We start from the raw sequence: 15,750 nt of genomic DNA on the forward strand, positions 1-15,750 counted from the left end.
AGACGAACGTGGACTTCTGTCGCTGAGGCTGGGGTCGTCCTGGTCGCAGGAGGGCTCACGTGTGAGCCGGGCGCCGGGGAACGCGGGTGGGAGCCCGGGCCTCGGCGCTGCCCCCCTGCGGGCGAGCGTGGGCCGCAGTCTTTCCACCCTCATTGCGGAGGGTCGGCGAGGCCGGGGTGCGACTGTCCGAGGCGGATGGGGAGAAACCTCCAGCCACTTGGTCCCTGAGCTGTGTTCCCCGCAGTCAGGGGCGTGGTTCTCACGTTGCACTTGGAGGGGAGGGACTGGCCCTCTCTGCGAGCCGGGGCCGCTTCTCACGCACCTGTGGGACCGCACAGATGTCTCCGTGTCCCCACTGTGTAGCGGGCCAGCGCTTTTCACGCATTTCCTCTTAGAGGGGAAATGACTTCCTGGCCGGGGCTGGGGCGCGGGGCCGGAGGGGGGGCTTCCACGTCGCCTTAAGCATCGCCCCCACCCCGGCCCAAGTGTCTTGTGAGGTTTCTTATTTTATCATAAAATTCATGGGGATTTTCCAGTCTCCTTGGTAGTCACGCTAGTTTTTCAAAAATGATGGTTTGAACTTCAAGTACCTAAGTCGTGTTCGTGGATGGGAAGACAATGTCACAGAGATGTCACTTTCCCCAAATCTCTATAATTCCATGCCATTCCCAACAGTGCCCTCCCCTCCCCCCCAGTACAGAAATGTTGGTGCCTGGCATTCAAGGAAGTGGGGTGGCGAGGGGGTGCCATGTAGAGGCGCCAGTGGTGATGTGGCCTGGGGTGTCCGTGTCCGAGAAGTAAGGTGGGGTGGGGTGAGAGGCGGCAGAGGTGGGCGTTGTTTATATTGAGCGAAAGCAAACGTGCAGACAGCCACGGAAGCCAGGTGTCTGCTTTGGAGAAGGTGCCGACAGGCACAGGAAGGGGGAAGGTTAGAAGGCACCCGGGACCTGTCAGCCTACAGCCGCAAGGACTGCCACGAATGCGTGGGTTTCACCACACGGAACTAGGTGTAGCCGTAGTTACAGGCGTGTGCGGATAAAAGTGCGTGTATTTACACTGTCGATTCTCGGTACTTGTGGCATTTGTGTTCTGTGAGGTTACTGCAAACACTGAGTTCGCGGACACTGACCCTGCGCTCCCCGGGGAAGCTCAGGTGAGGTTCCTGCGAGCCCCTGGCCACAGCGGTTTCGCCCGCCGGTCAGTACACAGCCTTGTTACGTGCGTTTCTGTTTGAAGACGCCTTACTTAACACATGGCGTTGGTTCATGACCACCGAACCCCGGCCGGCAGCTCTGTCACTTGGGCCTGAGCCGACTGCGGTTCTCATTCTTTCCAGCAGCTTATAATATTCCATATTACTACACCCTGTTTATTTATTTATATTATTTTGAATTATGTTTAATTACACATAACATAAAGTTGGCCATTGTAACCAAGTGTCCAGTAGTGTTAGGTACATTCACAGGTTGGGCAGCTGTGACCTCCACCTGGCTCCACCAGAATTTAATCAATAATTAAAGCCACTTTCACTCAATAAAGCAACATTGTATCTGTCCCCTGCCCCCCAGCTAAGCTGTGACATTGTTGCCTTTTTTTACATTGTAAAAATGTTAAGTAAAGTACCGTAAAAATTGCAACAGAGAATTTGTAGAAGTTGGGAAGCTGGTTATAAAATGTGGGTGTAGCGGACCCGGGACAGCCTGAAGGAGTGATCAGGAGGGACCGGCTTGGCGGGCATTGGGCGGGTTACACAGCCTCGTGCTTGGGCCCGTGGCGTTGGCGCAGGGCTGGACAGGTGGGCAGGAGAACAGCGGAGGGGAGGTGGGAGTGGGCCCGGGCAGAGGTGGCAAGAAGGAACTCCTGCCCTTGGTCATGGGGGTGCAGATGGTGGGCAGGGTGGCTAGCGGGAATAACCAGTTTGAGAAAGTCAAGCTAGAAGGCCCTCGGAGCTGTTAGGCGTCAGGGAGGTTGTTTATAAGCCGTTGTGAGTGGAATTAATTAACTGGAGTGCGTAGATGCATCTTGGTGTCAGGCCAGGGCATGTTCAGCATTTGCTAAATCTTGTTCATCTTTCAAGGCTCCAGTCTCCCCTCCTCCAGGAAGCCTGCCAGGGCCACCCATAACCAGCTCTTCCTCCTCCCAGAAGCCTGCCAGGTCCATCTGACAGCACATTCTCCCCCCAGGCTCCCGGCACCGCCTGTCCATGCCACTCATCTTCCTTTTTTTTTTTTTAAATATATCTTTATTGATGTCAGAGAGAGGGAGAGAGAGAGATAGAAACATCAATGATGAGAGAGTCATTGATCGGCTGCCTCCTGCACGCCCCCGACTGGGGATCGAGCCCACAACCCGGGCACGTGCCCCGACCAGGAATCCAACCGTGATCTCCTGGATCCTAGGTCGATGCTCAACTGCTGAGCCACGCCGGCCAGGCTGCCTTTTCTTTTCGCTTAGGTGGTTAACTGCCCGTGTGTGTGTGTACGGTGCGTGCCCTGGCCAGCTAAACTGTAGGTCCTGGAACGTGGCCCCGCGCCGTCTTCCATTCCTTGGCCTTCCCCGTAGGGCTGGCGCGGGACGCAGGACCGTCCCTGACTGGTGAACCCGTAGTTTGCGTCCGGGCCTGGCCTGCTCCAGTGAGCAATGTAACGCTTGGTGAATATCAATAAGGCCTGTGCTTACAGTGTGGCTGATTTTGGTGCAGTAGCCAGGGATTGGATTACCTTGCGTTGGGCTGTGTTTAGTGTAACCATGTGAACAGTGTAAAATACAGGCTACGGGGATGGAGGCCCAGACATCTGTTATGAATTCTATATATAAAAGCTGGATATGCTTACATGGATTAAAATGGGATTGTTGGCACCGGGACTCGCTTTCAGACTCCTGACTCTCCTGGGGTGGGGGCCGTCAGTGAGTCACGGGCCCTGGTACCTGAGGCCGAGGGGGGACTGTGGCCTTTTCTCTGATGCTGACTGGGACGCCAGACCCACCCTAGATTGGCTCCCGCCCTAGAAGCGCTGTAACCTGATGGGGCCTTTGCATGCAGGCTCGAGGTCTCCAGTGTGGACGTGCAGTAATTACCTCGCTTTCGCAGACTGGACGTCGAGGCCTGAGAGGCCCAGGCCTGAGCCGGCCCTGCGCTGAGCCAGCACCCTGAGCTGGCCCCGGGGCTCACACTCGGGGGGCTGGCTGGCGCTGTTTGCCCTCGTGATATATCGCTGGGGAAAAAATATGTGTACAGATAACTTCATCGCAACATAAATGGAATCTGGGGTTCAGACATTAAGAATATATTTACCCAGAGACTCAACAAGGTCGTCTTCCCCTTGGCCGGTCTCCTTCTCAGGTCTGTCCCCACCTGGCGCTTTCTCTTAACCGCAGTTCCAGTGCCATCAGGGTGAGAGCCACGTCCAGTGTGTGTGTGTTTTGACTTAACATTTTCTGATGTTTCTGCCATCATTTTCTTACTTGACGGACACAGCTTTCCACTAAGCACCGTCTGGTTACCCTGAGACTGGGGATGTTTTGCTTGTGTCTTTTCTTATTACAAATAAGGCTGCAGCAGATACTGTGACCGGGACCTTTTCCTTCCTTGGGTGTTCAAGTCCCGCGACGCTGGTCCCCAGGGGGAGGGTTCGGATGTTTTTATGGTCCTTGGTACCAGTTGCCACGGTGGTTTCAGAAAGGGTTGTCCAGCATCTGGTGACCCCAGGAGTGCGGTGGTGGCCACTATCTCCTCTTCTTCTTTCTCCCCTGGCATTGTTTCTTCCCAAAGTCCAGGCCACCTGTCCAGAGATCGTCCCTTGGCGGAGTCACCTTGGGCAGGTCAAGGCACCTTTCTTTGTTTTTGTTTGTTTCAATCCGCACCCAAAGATACGTGCTTTAAAAAATTGATTTGAGAGCGAGAGGGAGAGAGAGAAACACCGATGTGAGAGCGACAGGTCAGTCGGTTGCCCCCCATACGTGCCCTGACCAGGGATCGAACCCTCAACCTTTGGGTTTACCGGACGTCGCTCCAACCAGCTGGGCCACCTGGCCAGGGCAAAGCACCTTTCCAGGAGCCACAGCCTCTTTACCTGGGGCGCCTGGGACATTCACACGGCTGTTTCTTCCAGCAGGGATGCCTCCCTCCGGCCTCCCTCGCTCCCTCAGGCCTGCCCCTTTGTCACTTTCTCAGCGAGACCACCACGACCGTCTCATGGGACCGGCACTCCCAAACCCTTAGCCCCGCTCTGTTTTTCCAAACCGCAGTGTGTGTTGCCAGGTACCAGATCACCCGATCTACTACAGTTACTGCTTGTCTGTCTCCCCCACTGGATAGTAGGGCACCGGGCTGGGTCGTTGGCCCGGTCGCGTGTGCCCAGATGGCGTCTGCGTGCTACGTGACACTCTGCCGCCGCCCTCCTGGTCTCGGCCGGCCTCTCCCCCCCCCCCCCTGCACCGGGCCCCGTTCCCCCCCACGTTGCCCTGGCATCCCTCTGTCCATCCGTCCTGCCCCTAGCCTTCCAGCCTTCCTCCACCTGTGGGAGGGGCGGACCCGTCTCCCGGATGAGCTGGGGCACCCAGGCCCCTCGCTGGCATGGGGCCATGTTAGCCGGGGTGGCCCAGGCCCTGAGGAGGGGACGGGAGGGAAGGTGCAGCGGGTGCCAGCTGGGGAAGGCAGGCAGCCACCCACGCAGAGGCCCCCCTCGCTGTGAGCGCCCCACGTGACGGGAGAGGGAAGGGGGTGCCCTCTGACAGCTTAGGAAGGGAGTCTCTAACTGTCTTCGCGGCAGGAACGGCTCCTCCTGGGAAGAGCCCCCTGCCAAGGCCCGTGCCCGCCCTGGCCACCGCCCCTCCCCACGCCTCGGTTTGGGAAAGCACAGAACATGGAAAACCACCCCCATCCGCGGCCTTTGAAGGGTGCACCTGAACTGCCCAGAGTGCAAACATGGGGAAATGTGGTCTTTCCAGTTCGGGGAGAAAGAACAGAGGCGGCGAGATTCTGGTGTGCCTGGGGCCGCCTCCCAGAGCTTCCTGCCACCCCTCCCCGCCTGTCCCCTCTGGGACCCTGCCCTGGGAGAGCCAGAGTGTTTACTGGCTCTCTGGCCGGTGCTGGGGCTGGCGACTCGCCTCCCTGGGGCACTGCCCCCCCACTTCCCTCCCCGGGGGCCCTGGATCCACCTGCTGCTGCTCACACCTGGGTTACCTGTGGCATCTTGAGCCTGCTCCCTCCTGAGACCAGAGATGCTGACTTAGGGTGGAAGGAAGAGTCGACGTCCCTCTTCCTGCTTTAACGAGGGGTTCTTGGGCCGGAGCTGGGTCACCCTGGTGGGGGGATGCCAGGGGGCCTGTGACAGCACCATGCAAGCGCCCTGAGTGTGCCCGTTCTGGGGGAGGATCGGCGTCTCGGAGGGCTTTGGGGCGCTGGGACTCCAGAACGTGAAGAACCTCCGCGTGGGTTTAGGCTCAGCATCCCGGGCATGTCCTGTCATCCTGGCATGAGCCAGGACCTTGCTGCAGGGCACCGGGGCAGCCCAGGCCCGCACAGCTCCCGGCGGGATGGGATCACTGGTCACCCCTGGTCCAGTCCCGAGCACAGCATGGCGATGATTAATGGGAAGGAGCTCTGGGAGTGCCAGGTCACCCGGGGTGTGCTGTGCGGTCCCTCCGGACCCCACGCACAACTCTCTTCCCTGGGAGGGTCCCCCCCGCCTTGGTCTTATTGATCTTCCCATAGATAGTTCCGGATCCTCCAAAAGCATCTGGCCCCCGGATGCTACCTGACTACTGGCCAGGCCTCCAGTGGTGGGCATCACGGTTTCTCCATGTCCTGGAGCCTCTGGTGGGGTGTGGACAACCCTCCCCTTTCCTTCTCACCTCTCACAGGGCAGAGGTAACTCACTGTCCGGAAGTTGGGGTGCTGCAGGCGGGGCGGGTGAAACGCAGACGCCTCGCGTTTATAGAGCAGCTGCTACGTGCCTCGGGTGGGGGTGGGGTGTGGGCAGGTGGGCTCCCCTGGAATGCAGGGCCCGCTGGGACCCTCGGCACATTGGGGGAGGTTTTTGTGAGCAGCTGGAAACACAGCGGAAGTTTCGTTTTTAATTCTTAAAACCTTTTCACTGACGTACGAACGCGCAGCAAGTGATCCATTTTCACGCACTGAGTACGCCTGTGCCGCAGAGGCCTTCGGTGCCTGGGCTTCGCCGCGCGGGCTCCTCTCAAAGCCCGTCTTCCCCTTCTGTAAAGTGGGCGTATGTCACCCACAGCCCGAGAGGTCGTGGGGCCAGGTGGGGTCACTGTGTGTCAGCTGCAGAGCCGTCGGCCTGTGGCAGCGAGTGTCCTGTTACCTGTTTGTACCTGAGGACAGATGTTCTTTGGTGGCCATCTTCCCCTGTGGGAGGCCAGGATGCCCACCTGAGGTGCAGTCGTAACATCCCATTGTGCGATTTTTACCATGTCCCTTCCTGCCACAAAGAATGGCAGAGCCCACATGGTGACAGGGATGGTGACGGTGGGAGGGGCAGAGCCCCACAGAGGGGCCTGCCCTTGAGTCCTACGGGGGGGGGGGGGGGACCGGGATTCGAGCCTGACCTTGCTCTGAATGGCACTGGGCGCTGTGGGAGGGGTTTGAGTTGAGGGTGGCGGCAGCCAGAGTGGGGAACTGAGGCCACAGCCCCAGGAAAGGGGCTGGGTGGGGCAGTGGTGCAGGACTTGTAAGGGAATCCTGAGGCTCTGCCCACCCTGCGCCCCCGTCCCCCTCCCCCCAGCATCAGGCTGACGAAGGCTGTGTGACTTGTGTGAGCCCCCCCCCCCCAAGGCCCGTGTGGCCCGGCCGTGGCACCCGCTGGGAGGCGGGGGGCGTGGCAGGAAGCCGGCGCCTGGGCCTGGGAGGCGATTTCAGCAGCAGCAACGCTGTGCCGCAGAGAAAGGGACCCTGAGGGGCGAGGCGTGGGCTTGTCCGGGCGCCTTCCTGGCAGCGCCTCGGGGAGTGGCGGGAGGGAGCGGAGGGCCTTGGGCACGGCCCGGCGGGTGCCGGCATGGTCCAGGCCGCGGCCCCTGTCCCCGGCTGTGCGCCCCTGGCTCGGCCAGTGGTCCTCACTGGTCACTTCTGTTGCCACAGCCTCGCCGCTCCTGCTGTTTGCCAACCGCCGGGATGTGCGGCTGGTGGACGCCGGGGGAGTCAAGCTGGAGTCCACCGCCGTGGTCAGTGGCCTGGAGGACGCGGCCGCGGTGGATTTTCAGTTCTCCAAGGGGACTGTGTACTGGACGGACGTGAGCGAAGAGGCCATCAAGCAGACCTACCTGAACCAGACGGGGCCCGCCGTGCAGCACGTGGTCATCTCCGGCCTCGTGTCGCCCGACGGCCTGGCCTGCGACTGGGTCGGCAAGAAGCTGTACTGGACGGACTCGGAGACCAACCGCATCGAGGTGGCCAACCTCAACGGCACGTCCCGCAAGGTCCTCTTCTGGCAGGACCTTGACCAGCCTCGGGCCATCGCCTTGGACCCCGCGCACGGGTAAACCTCGCCGCCTCCCCCGTGGTGGGCTCGGGGTGGGCTCGGGGCCTGGTTTCCCTCTTGAATTTACTTGAGTCCAGGTGGCTTTTTCATAGAAAACCTGGCAGTCTTAAGAATGAGTTCACCTTTCAGAATTTGTTATTGAGAATAGAGTCACTTCCCGTTGTGGCCCAGAGTCATGCGCGTTTTTATTTTTTTGTTAATTCTCATGTGAGGATATTTTTGCCATTGATTTTTTTTTTTTTTTTTTTTTTAGAGAGAGTAGAAGGGGGGAGGAGAGGAAGAGACAGAGAGAGAGAAACGTCGATGTCAGAGAGACACAGTGACTTTTTGCCTCCCGCGTGAGCCCTGACGAGGGCCGGGCTCAAACCTGCAACCCAGGTATGGGCCTTGATGGGGAATCGAACCCGAGACCCTTCGCTGTGCAGGCTGGCGCCCTAACCACTGACCCACACCCGGGTGTCTTTTCTAAACTTACCGCGCCCGAGGCAGCTGACGCGCGGGGCCGTGGATCGGAATCGTTAGCCGCATCTGACGTGTGTGCAGTGGCCGCCCAGGAGGCGGACGCGCCAAAGGGGGAATTTTTACCTTCCGCCCCCTTCATAACCACCCTGACTGAAAACAGGTGGGAAAGGTGAAGCTCCACGCCTGCAAGTAGAACTTGCCGGGGGATCTTTCTCTGGTCTGTCCCAGAAGCCCTCTGCTCCCCTCTGCGTCGCTCTGGCTCATGGGCCCCTGCGGCCCAGGGCCTGGCCTCGAGCTCCAGGCGGGGCTGGCGAAGGCGGGAAGGACGGGAACACAGGCAGAGTTAGAGGCCGGCTCCGTCCAGACTTCCCTGAGGGGAAGCTGTTGGCTCAGCCATGTGTCCCCCCTCCTGCAGCCGGGGAATATTGCGCTCTTACCTGGGCTGCACCAGGCCAGGTGACCACCCCCTGGCGGCCACTGAGCAGCGGTCATGTTTGTCCAGTTCCCTGCTGGTCCAGTCCTCAGAGGCGACTCTCATCTCAAACAGCAGCACAGCAGCTTTTTAGGGGGGGCCTTAGGCCCCGTGGAAACACTGTGTTAGTTCATTTAATGTCGTCACTCCCCTCGGAGAAGTACCTGCCTGGGCCTTTGCAGATGAAGACAGTGAGGGAGGCCTGTCTGTGGGACATCCCTGAGTTGTCTCAGTTAGAAAACCCCAGAGACAGGATTTGAATCTGGCCCTGTCTTGACCGAGAACTTGTGCTTGTGACTGTTTGCACTGCCTGCAGGCCAGGCTGGGGGAGCCGGAGGCCCATGGGAGTGGGGGGGGTTTGGAAACTTGGGGAACAGGTCAGGTGAGGGGCCCTGTGTGGCCCAGTCAGCCTCCTCACATCTGTGTGTTGACTTAGCATGTGTACTGGGCTGGCTTCTGCTGTCCGGGGGGAGCTGGCTGGTTTGTGTGCAAACTGTGTGTGTGTGTGTCGCTGAGGTCAGGCCAGATAACCTGGGGTCCCCACCACCAGAGGAGCACCCCAGCCTTAGTGTCCTAGACTGGGGTCCATCCCGGGCAGTGACTTCCCTGTAGGCCCCGCTTCCCTTTCCGAACAGCTGAGCCGCCCAGGGGCCAGGCTGACCTCGGAGTGGTGTCTGCTGCCTGGTGAATGGTTCCCTCTCAGACCTCTCACACCAGCGTGATTCCAAGACTCCTGGAGTCACCGACCACCTTCCAGGAGGTGGTGGCTGGCATGGCCACGGACCCCAGAAGTGAGATTGGTACAGTTTCAAGGAGGCAGAGTGGGCCCTGAGGAGGACCCTGTGGCCCTGAGTCCCCAAGTCCCAGGGGCCAGGAGGCTGGCAGCCCGGTGCCAGGGGAGGCCCGGCTGGTGCCAGCCCATGAGGGGCTGCAGTGGCTCCTGGGTCTCAAGTTGGAGCTGGGCTGAAACCCAACCCCCTCTTTAGAATGCAGAGCAGCCGTTCCCTGAAATAACACAACCACAACCACAGGCTGCGCACAGCCCAGGCCCACTGCCTGCCTTCGGAAGTGGATTTTCCTCCTCGGAATCTGGCCGGGCTGCGGCCGGGCCGAGCCTGCAGAGCACGTCCCCGCCGGCAGCCCTCACCCCGCGGCTCGCAGCTTCCCCATTTAAGGAAACCGCGGCCTGTTACGAAACTCGGGAAGGAATGTGAATTATGCTCCTCGAGGAGGTCCCGGGCCCTCACATTTTCTGGCCTGTCCCGCTGGCCACGGGAGCATCTGGGGAGGCCGTGAGGGGGTCGCTCTGAGATTTATTCTCCCGATACCTTCCCTGGGGTGGGGGGAGGTTGGCAAGGGGGTGGATGGTGGGGGGTGACAGGGGCGGTTCCCTTCCCGGCTGTGGGGGGAGAGAGCGGCCCCTGCGCCAGGCCGTCGGGAGCCTCTGCCGAGCTGGCCGACAGCACCTGCAAGCCTGGGGCTGCCAGGAAAAGTGCACCCACACCCAGGCTGCTGGCAGGGGCCTGAGTCATATGACGGCCCCGACCTGGCCTTCACCAGAGAACCACCCTGCGCTCCCAGAGCTGCCGCTGGCCCGTGACCTGGGGCAGGCCCCTGGCAGAGCCTCAGTTTTCTCATCTGAAGATGGGCATAGAATTCCCGCTTCCCTGGGTCAGTCGGGTTCTCACTAGATGCAGAGCGAGGGAGGCTTTTTGGAGAGGTGTTCTCTCCCGTCTGTCCCCACTGAGGCTGGGAGCTCGGTGACAACAGCTGGATGCAGTTGGAGGAGGAGGGTACATTTTGTAGAAAGCCCCTGCTCATTTTCAAGGTCATCACAGGAAGGTGGTGATGGCAGCAGCTCAGAAGTGACACCCCTCGGGAAGCCTGCGTGACCCCACGGGAGGGGGTGGCCCTGGGGTACCTGCAGCTCCTGTGGGGGGGAGGTGGCAGCTCTGGGTGACCATTTTCCCTCTCCTGCTGGACAGAGACCCCCAAAGGGCCAGGCCAGGCTTGTTCCCCCACATCTCTGATGACCAGGCTGGTCCCTGGTGGGTGGCAGCTCAGGGTCTGCTGAAACGGGATGAGGTTTGACCTCTGAAGAAATGGAGGCCCAGGGCGATGGGGGGACGGGCTCGGAATAGAGGGAAGCAGCTTGGAGAGAAGGGAGCCCGTGGGCCACGGAGCTAGGACGCCGCAGAGTGACGCTGTTTAGATTGACTTCTTTCACTTAATGTACTTTTTTTTAAAAATATACTTTCCTATTGATTTCAGAGAGAGGAGAGGGAAAGAGAGACAGAAACATCAATGATGAGAGTCATTGATCAAGCCCACAACCCGGGCATGTGCCCTGACCGGGAATCCAACCCAGATTGCCTGGATCCTAGGTCCACGCTCAACCGCTGAGCCACGCCTGGCTGGGCTTTTTTTTTTTTTTAAGAATTTTTTATTTTATATATCTTTATTGATTTCAGAGAGAGGAAAGGAGAGGGAGAGAGAGAGCTAGAAACATCAATGATGAGAGAGTCATTGATCGGCTGCAGCCCGCAATCCGGGCAGGTGCCCTGACCGGGAATCGAACCCTGATCGCCTGGATCCTAGGTCGATGCTTAACCGCTGAGCCACGCCCGGCCGGGCTTACTTAATGTACTTTTAAGGTTCTTTCATGGTTTTTCATTTTAGTGCTAAACTGCATTCCATCCCACATGTCTTTAATTGTCTTTAAGAAGTTCATTTACAGCATTTTCGTAGTTGCAAAAAATCAGATACAATTCAGACGCCAACATGGAGTTACTTAAATAATTTACGCTACTAATCACCATTGAAAGAACAGGAGGGTGATTTCTATAAGTAAAAAGACAGAGCACCTAGAATATATTGCTAACTGAGAACAATTGGAAACGGTGTATTTTGATAACCCAACTTTGTTAAAAATTAGTATGTTGCTAACTGCTTAGAAAACCAATCAGAAGTAATAACACCCCAGGCCCTAAACATTGATTATCTCTGATGTGTGAGATGTTAGGGCAAGTTCACTGTCTCTGTTTCCTGTTTGCATTCCTGGAGACAGAAAACAAAAACAAAAAGCAGATGTGTTAACTAACTCTCCTCTGCCCCCTCATCAGGTACATGTACTGGACAGACTGGGGTGAGACACCCCGAATCGAGCGGGCGGGGATGGATGGCAGCACCCGGAAAGTCATTGTGGACTCGGACATCTACTGGCCCAACGGGCTGACCATCGACCTGGAGGAGCAGAAGCTGTACTGGGCAGACGCCAAGCTCAGCTTCATCCACCGCGCCAACCTGGACGGCTCGTTCCGGTAAGTGGCTGCCCAGTTGTGGGCCCTCACCTTCCCCACTGCACCCCAGCTGCTGCCAGGGCCTCAGCCGTGCAAGCTGGGTGTTGGCAGGTGTCCTTAACTCAGGCCCATAGTCTTGTGTCTCAGTCCTGGGGGCCTGAAGAATTCAGAACTCTTAGAACTGTAATAGAACACACACACCTCGTTTAACATCACACCCTGAGCAGGGTCTCACTCCATTGCTGTGCTGGCCCAGGCAGGGAGTGTGGGTGCCAGTGCCAAGGGCTGGGATGACATAGCATGGGGGACACTCAGTGGCTTGGTGTCTGCAGACACAGGCAGATACCAACTCAGACAGACTTAAGGACATTGGCAGTTTTGCCAGGTTTTATCCAGCCTTATGTATTGATTATCTATTGCTGTGTAACAAAATACCCCAAAACTTGGTGGTATAAAACAACAGTTTTGGGGGGTCAGAAATTTGGAGTGGCTTAGCTGGGTGATTCTGGCTCAGGGTGTTTCCTGAGGTTACAGTCAGGCTCCTGCTGGGGCTGTGGTCATCTGAAGGTTTGACTGACGCTGGAGTATCCGCTTCCAAGATCACTGTCATGGCTGTTGGCAGGAGGCCTCAGTTCCTCCTGGACTGCTCCTTACAGCTGAGCCATGCACCTAGGGCTGGGTCAAAGCATTCTGTCACAGTCCCTGTGAGTAGACATTGGCCTGGGGCCTGGTTTGAGGTTTAGAAAGTGTGGCAGCCTGGGACTGTGGTCCTTGGGGAGCTGAGTGGTCCTGGCAGTTATGAAGGGTAGATTAGAGGCTGGAAAGGCTGAAGATGGGGGTGCCCTGGTTGAGGGATTGTGACAAGGGACAGTGAGGGTGATGGTGGCATTTAAAACATACTAATGGTGGTGATAGTGTTAGTGGTGGTGACTGCGATAATGTCAATAGTGGTGGTCCTGTTGGCAATGACGGTGGTGGTGGTGGTGGTGATGGAGATGCTGGTGGAGATGGTGGTGGTGGTGATGGTGGTGATGGAGGTGATGGTGGTGATGGAGGTGGTAGTGATGATGGTGGTGATGGTGGTGATGGAGGTGGTAGTGATGATGGTGGTGATGGAGATGGTGGTGGTGATGGTGGTGATGGTGGTGGTGATGGTGATGATGGAGATGGTGGTGATGGTGGTGATGGAGGTGGTGGTGGTGCTGGAGATGGTGATGATGGAGGTGGTGGTGGTGGTGGTGATGGTGATGATGGAGGTGGTGGTGATAGAGATGATAGTCATGGTGATGGAGATGGTGGTGGTGGTGGTGATGGAGATGGTGGTGGTGGTGGTGGTGATGGAGATGGTGGTGGTGGTGATGGAGATGGTGGTGGTGGTGGTGATGGTGATGATGGAGGTGGTGGTGATGGAGATGATAGGCATGGTGATGGAGATGGTGGTGGTGGTGGTGATGGAGATGGTGGTGGTGGTGGTGGTGGTGGTGGTGGTGATGGAGATGGTGGTGGTGGTGGTGGTGGTGATGGAGATGGTGGTGGTGGTGGTGGTGATGGAGATGGTGGTGGTGGTGGTGGTGATGGAGATGGTGGTGGTGGTGATGGAGATGGTGGTGGTGGTGGTGATGGTGATGATGGAGGTGGTGGTGGTGATGGTGATGATGGAGGTGGTGGTGATGGAGATGATGGTCGTGGTGATGGAGATGGTGGTGGTGGTGGTGATGGTGATGATGATGATGGAGGTGGTGGTGGTGTTGGAGATGGTGATGGTGGCTGACCCTTTCGTAGCACTTGCTACATGCCAGGACATTTTGTTGGTTCATTTCATTCTGCAGCCTTATGAAGGTTTTCCTGTGGGCTGATGGAAACTTTCGGGAACTAGATAGAGGTGGTGGTTGCCCAGTGTTGTGAATGTGCTGCACGGCACTGAATTACTCACTTTGAAATGGCTAATTACGTGTTATGGGAATTTCACCTCAATAAATTGTTTAAAACACAATTTATTGAGGTGAAATTCAATAATTTATTGAGGCGAGGCGTCAAGAGAACAAAGAGGTTATGTCCGGTCAAATCAACAAAGGGCATGAGCGTGTGGCTTTGGGTGGTCCGCGACACTTTTATTGTTTTCCTTGTCAATCCTCGCTGGAGGATATTTTTTCCACTGATTTTTAGAGAGAGTGGGAGGAAGGGAGCAAGGGAGAGAGAAAAAGAGAGAAACAACTCTGTGAGAGAGACACATTGATTGGTTGCCTCCCGCATGCGCCCCAACCGGGGCTGGGGATCAAACCTGCAGCCGAGGTTCATGCCCTTGACCGGGAATCGAACCTGCGACCCTTCAGTGTGCCGGGCGACGCTCTAACCACTGAGCACACCAGCCAGGGCCCATAACCCCTTTTGAACTTACTCTGTCCTTGGTGCTGTACCAGGGGCCGGGGGCATGGTAGTGACCACCCTCCTGCACCCGCAGGCAGAAGGTGGTGGAGGGCAGCCTCACGCACCCCTTTGCCCTGACGCTCTCGGGGGACACCCTGTACTGGACCGACTGGCAGACCCGCTCCATCCACGCCTGTAACAAGAAGACGGGGGAGAAGCGGAAGGAGATCCTCCGAGCCCTCTACTCGCCCATGGACATCCAGGTGTTCAGCCCCGAGCGACAGCCTTACTGTGAGTCGGGCGGGCGGGGGAGAGGGCCCGTGCTGGGGGGGAGGCTGACCCTCAGGCCGGTGGATGGGGGGGGGTGCTTGCCGGAGCAGAGAGAGGTGCGCCTCCCGGAGTAAGCGGCAGGCCGAGAGTGGCCCAGTTGGGGCTCCTCTGCAAAGCTAGTGTGGAGCTGCGTCAGGGGTCCCGGTCATGACCATACGGGCAGGTTCTGAGATCCTGCCAGGGAAGGCTGAGGGCAGCCTTCCTGTAGGAGGCGTCCTTCATGGGGCCCTGAAGGAGACGAGGGCCTCGCGTTGTAGAAGAGTGGGGACCAGGGCCCGGGCGGGAGGATGCCCACACCTGGGCCCTGAGGGATTGGTGAGGCTGACGCCGGGCGTGGCCGGAGTCGGCGGTGAGGCGGGATGGGGTGCCATGGTGATGGCCTGAGGCCACAGGAGGGACCGCTGGGGCCCCCAGGGCACGAGGAGGTGGGGTACTGCTTGTTTGGAAACAAGTGGGGGACTGGAACGTCTCTCACCCCGCCCTGTTTCCCCAGTCCCCACGCAGTGCGAGGAGGACAATGGTGGCTGCTCCCACCTGTGCCTGCTGTCCCCGAGGGAGCCCTTCTACACGTGCGCCTGCCCCACGGGCGTGCAGCTTCAGGACAACGGCCGGACGTGCAAGGCAGGTGAGACGCAGGCGCTGGCTGGGCTGCCCGGCAGAGGGGCCTCCGCCCGTCCGTCCCGTCCGTCCCGTGGGGCCTTCCTGCCACAGCAGCCCCGGGGAAATTCTGATGGGGAGCCGGTCCTGATGGGGATTTTCGCTCCGAGTTCAGCAGGTTCCCCCACACACCGTGGTTTTCCCTTGCTTCAGGTCTTTCACCACCTTTTAATTCTTGCCCTTAATTTTCAGGCGCTGGGTGTTTCAAGGGCTCAGACTGTGGTTAATGTTTAATAAAGGGCCCTCCCTTCTCTGGGGTGCCGCTCGAGCCTCGCACCTCAGTGCCGGGCCTCTGGAAGCGGGCGCACACTCGGACCTGCCTCCCCGTTGGGTGTTTTTGTTCTTTCTGATTCTGCTGTTTCCGAGTCGTGCTGCCGGGAGGGGACCTGGCCGCGCTGACTGGGGATGCCGGCCCGACCCTGTGCGGACCGGCTTGTGATGTCTGCTCTGGGGGAGGGAGGGGTGTGGCGGATGCAGGCTTGGGTGCCCTCTCTGCCCACTTGGGGTGTTTGGAGCCAGGCTGCATGTGGACATTTGGGGAAGGACTGGGGGGTGGACACGACACCCTCCCAGAGGGTGGACTGTGCAGAAGTGCCTGTCGGGCACCTGGCCCCGATGGGGGACTTGGGCAGGCAGCTTTTGTTAAGGGGCCCTGGGAGGATCT

General features: G+C 58.5%; 1 protein-coding gene across 1 annotated transcript in view; it reads left to right on the plus strand.

Annotated features, from left to right (window-relative positions):
• Nucleotides 1–15,750, plus strand: part of LRP5 (LDL receptor related protein 5) — a 75,328-nt gene that overhangs the window by 17,141 nt on the left and 42,437 nt on the right. The window contains exons 2-5 of the mRNA XM_087822049.1: nt 7,100–7,496; nt 11,556–11,753; nt 14,194–14,390; nt 14,923–15,054. Of these exons, the coding sequence (XP_087678175.1) occupies nt 7,100–7,496; nt 11,556–11,753; nt 14,194–14,390; nt 14,923–15,054 (924 nt within the window). The remainder of the gene's footprint in view (nt 1–7,099; nt 7,497–11,555; nt 11,754–14,193; nt 14,391–14,922; nt 15,055–15,750) is intronic.

This window comes from Miniopterus natalensis, chromosome 11 (assembly GCF_054644295.1).
Source record: "Miniopterus natalensis isolate mMinNat1 chromosome 11, mMinNat1.hap1, whole genome shotgun sequence".
Taxonomy (NCBI): Eukaryota; Metazoa; Chordata; class Mammalia; order Chiroptera; family Miniopteridae; genus Miniopterus; species Miniopterus natalensis.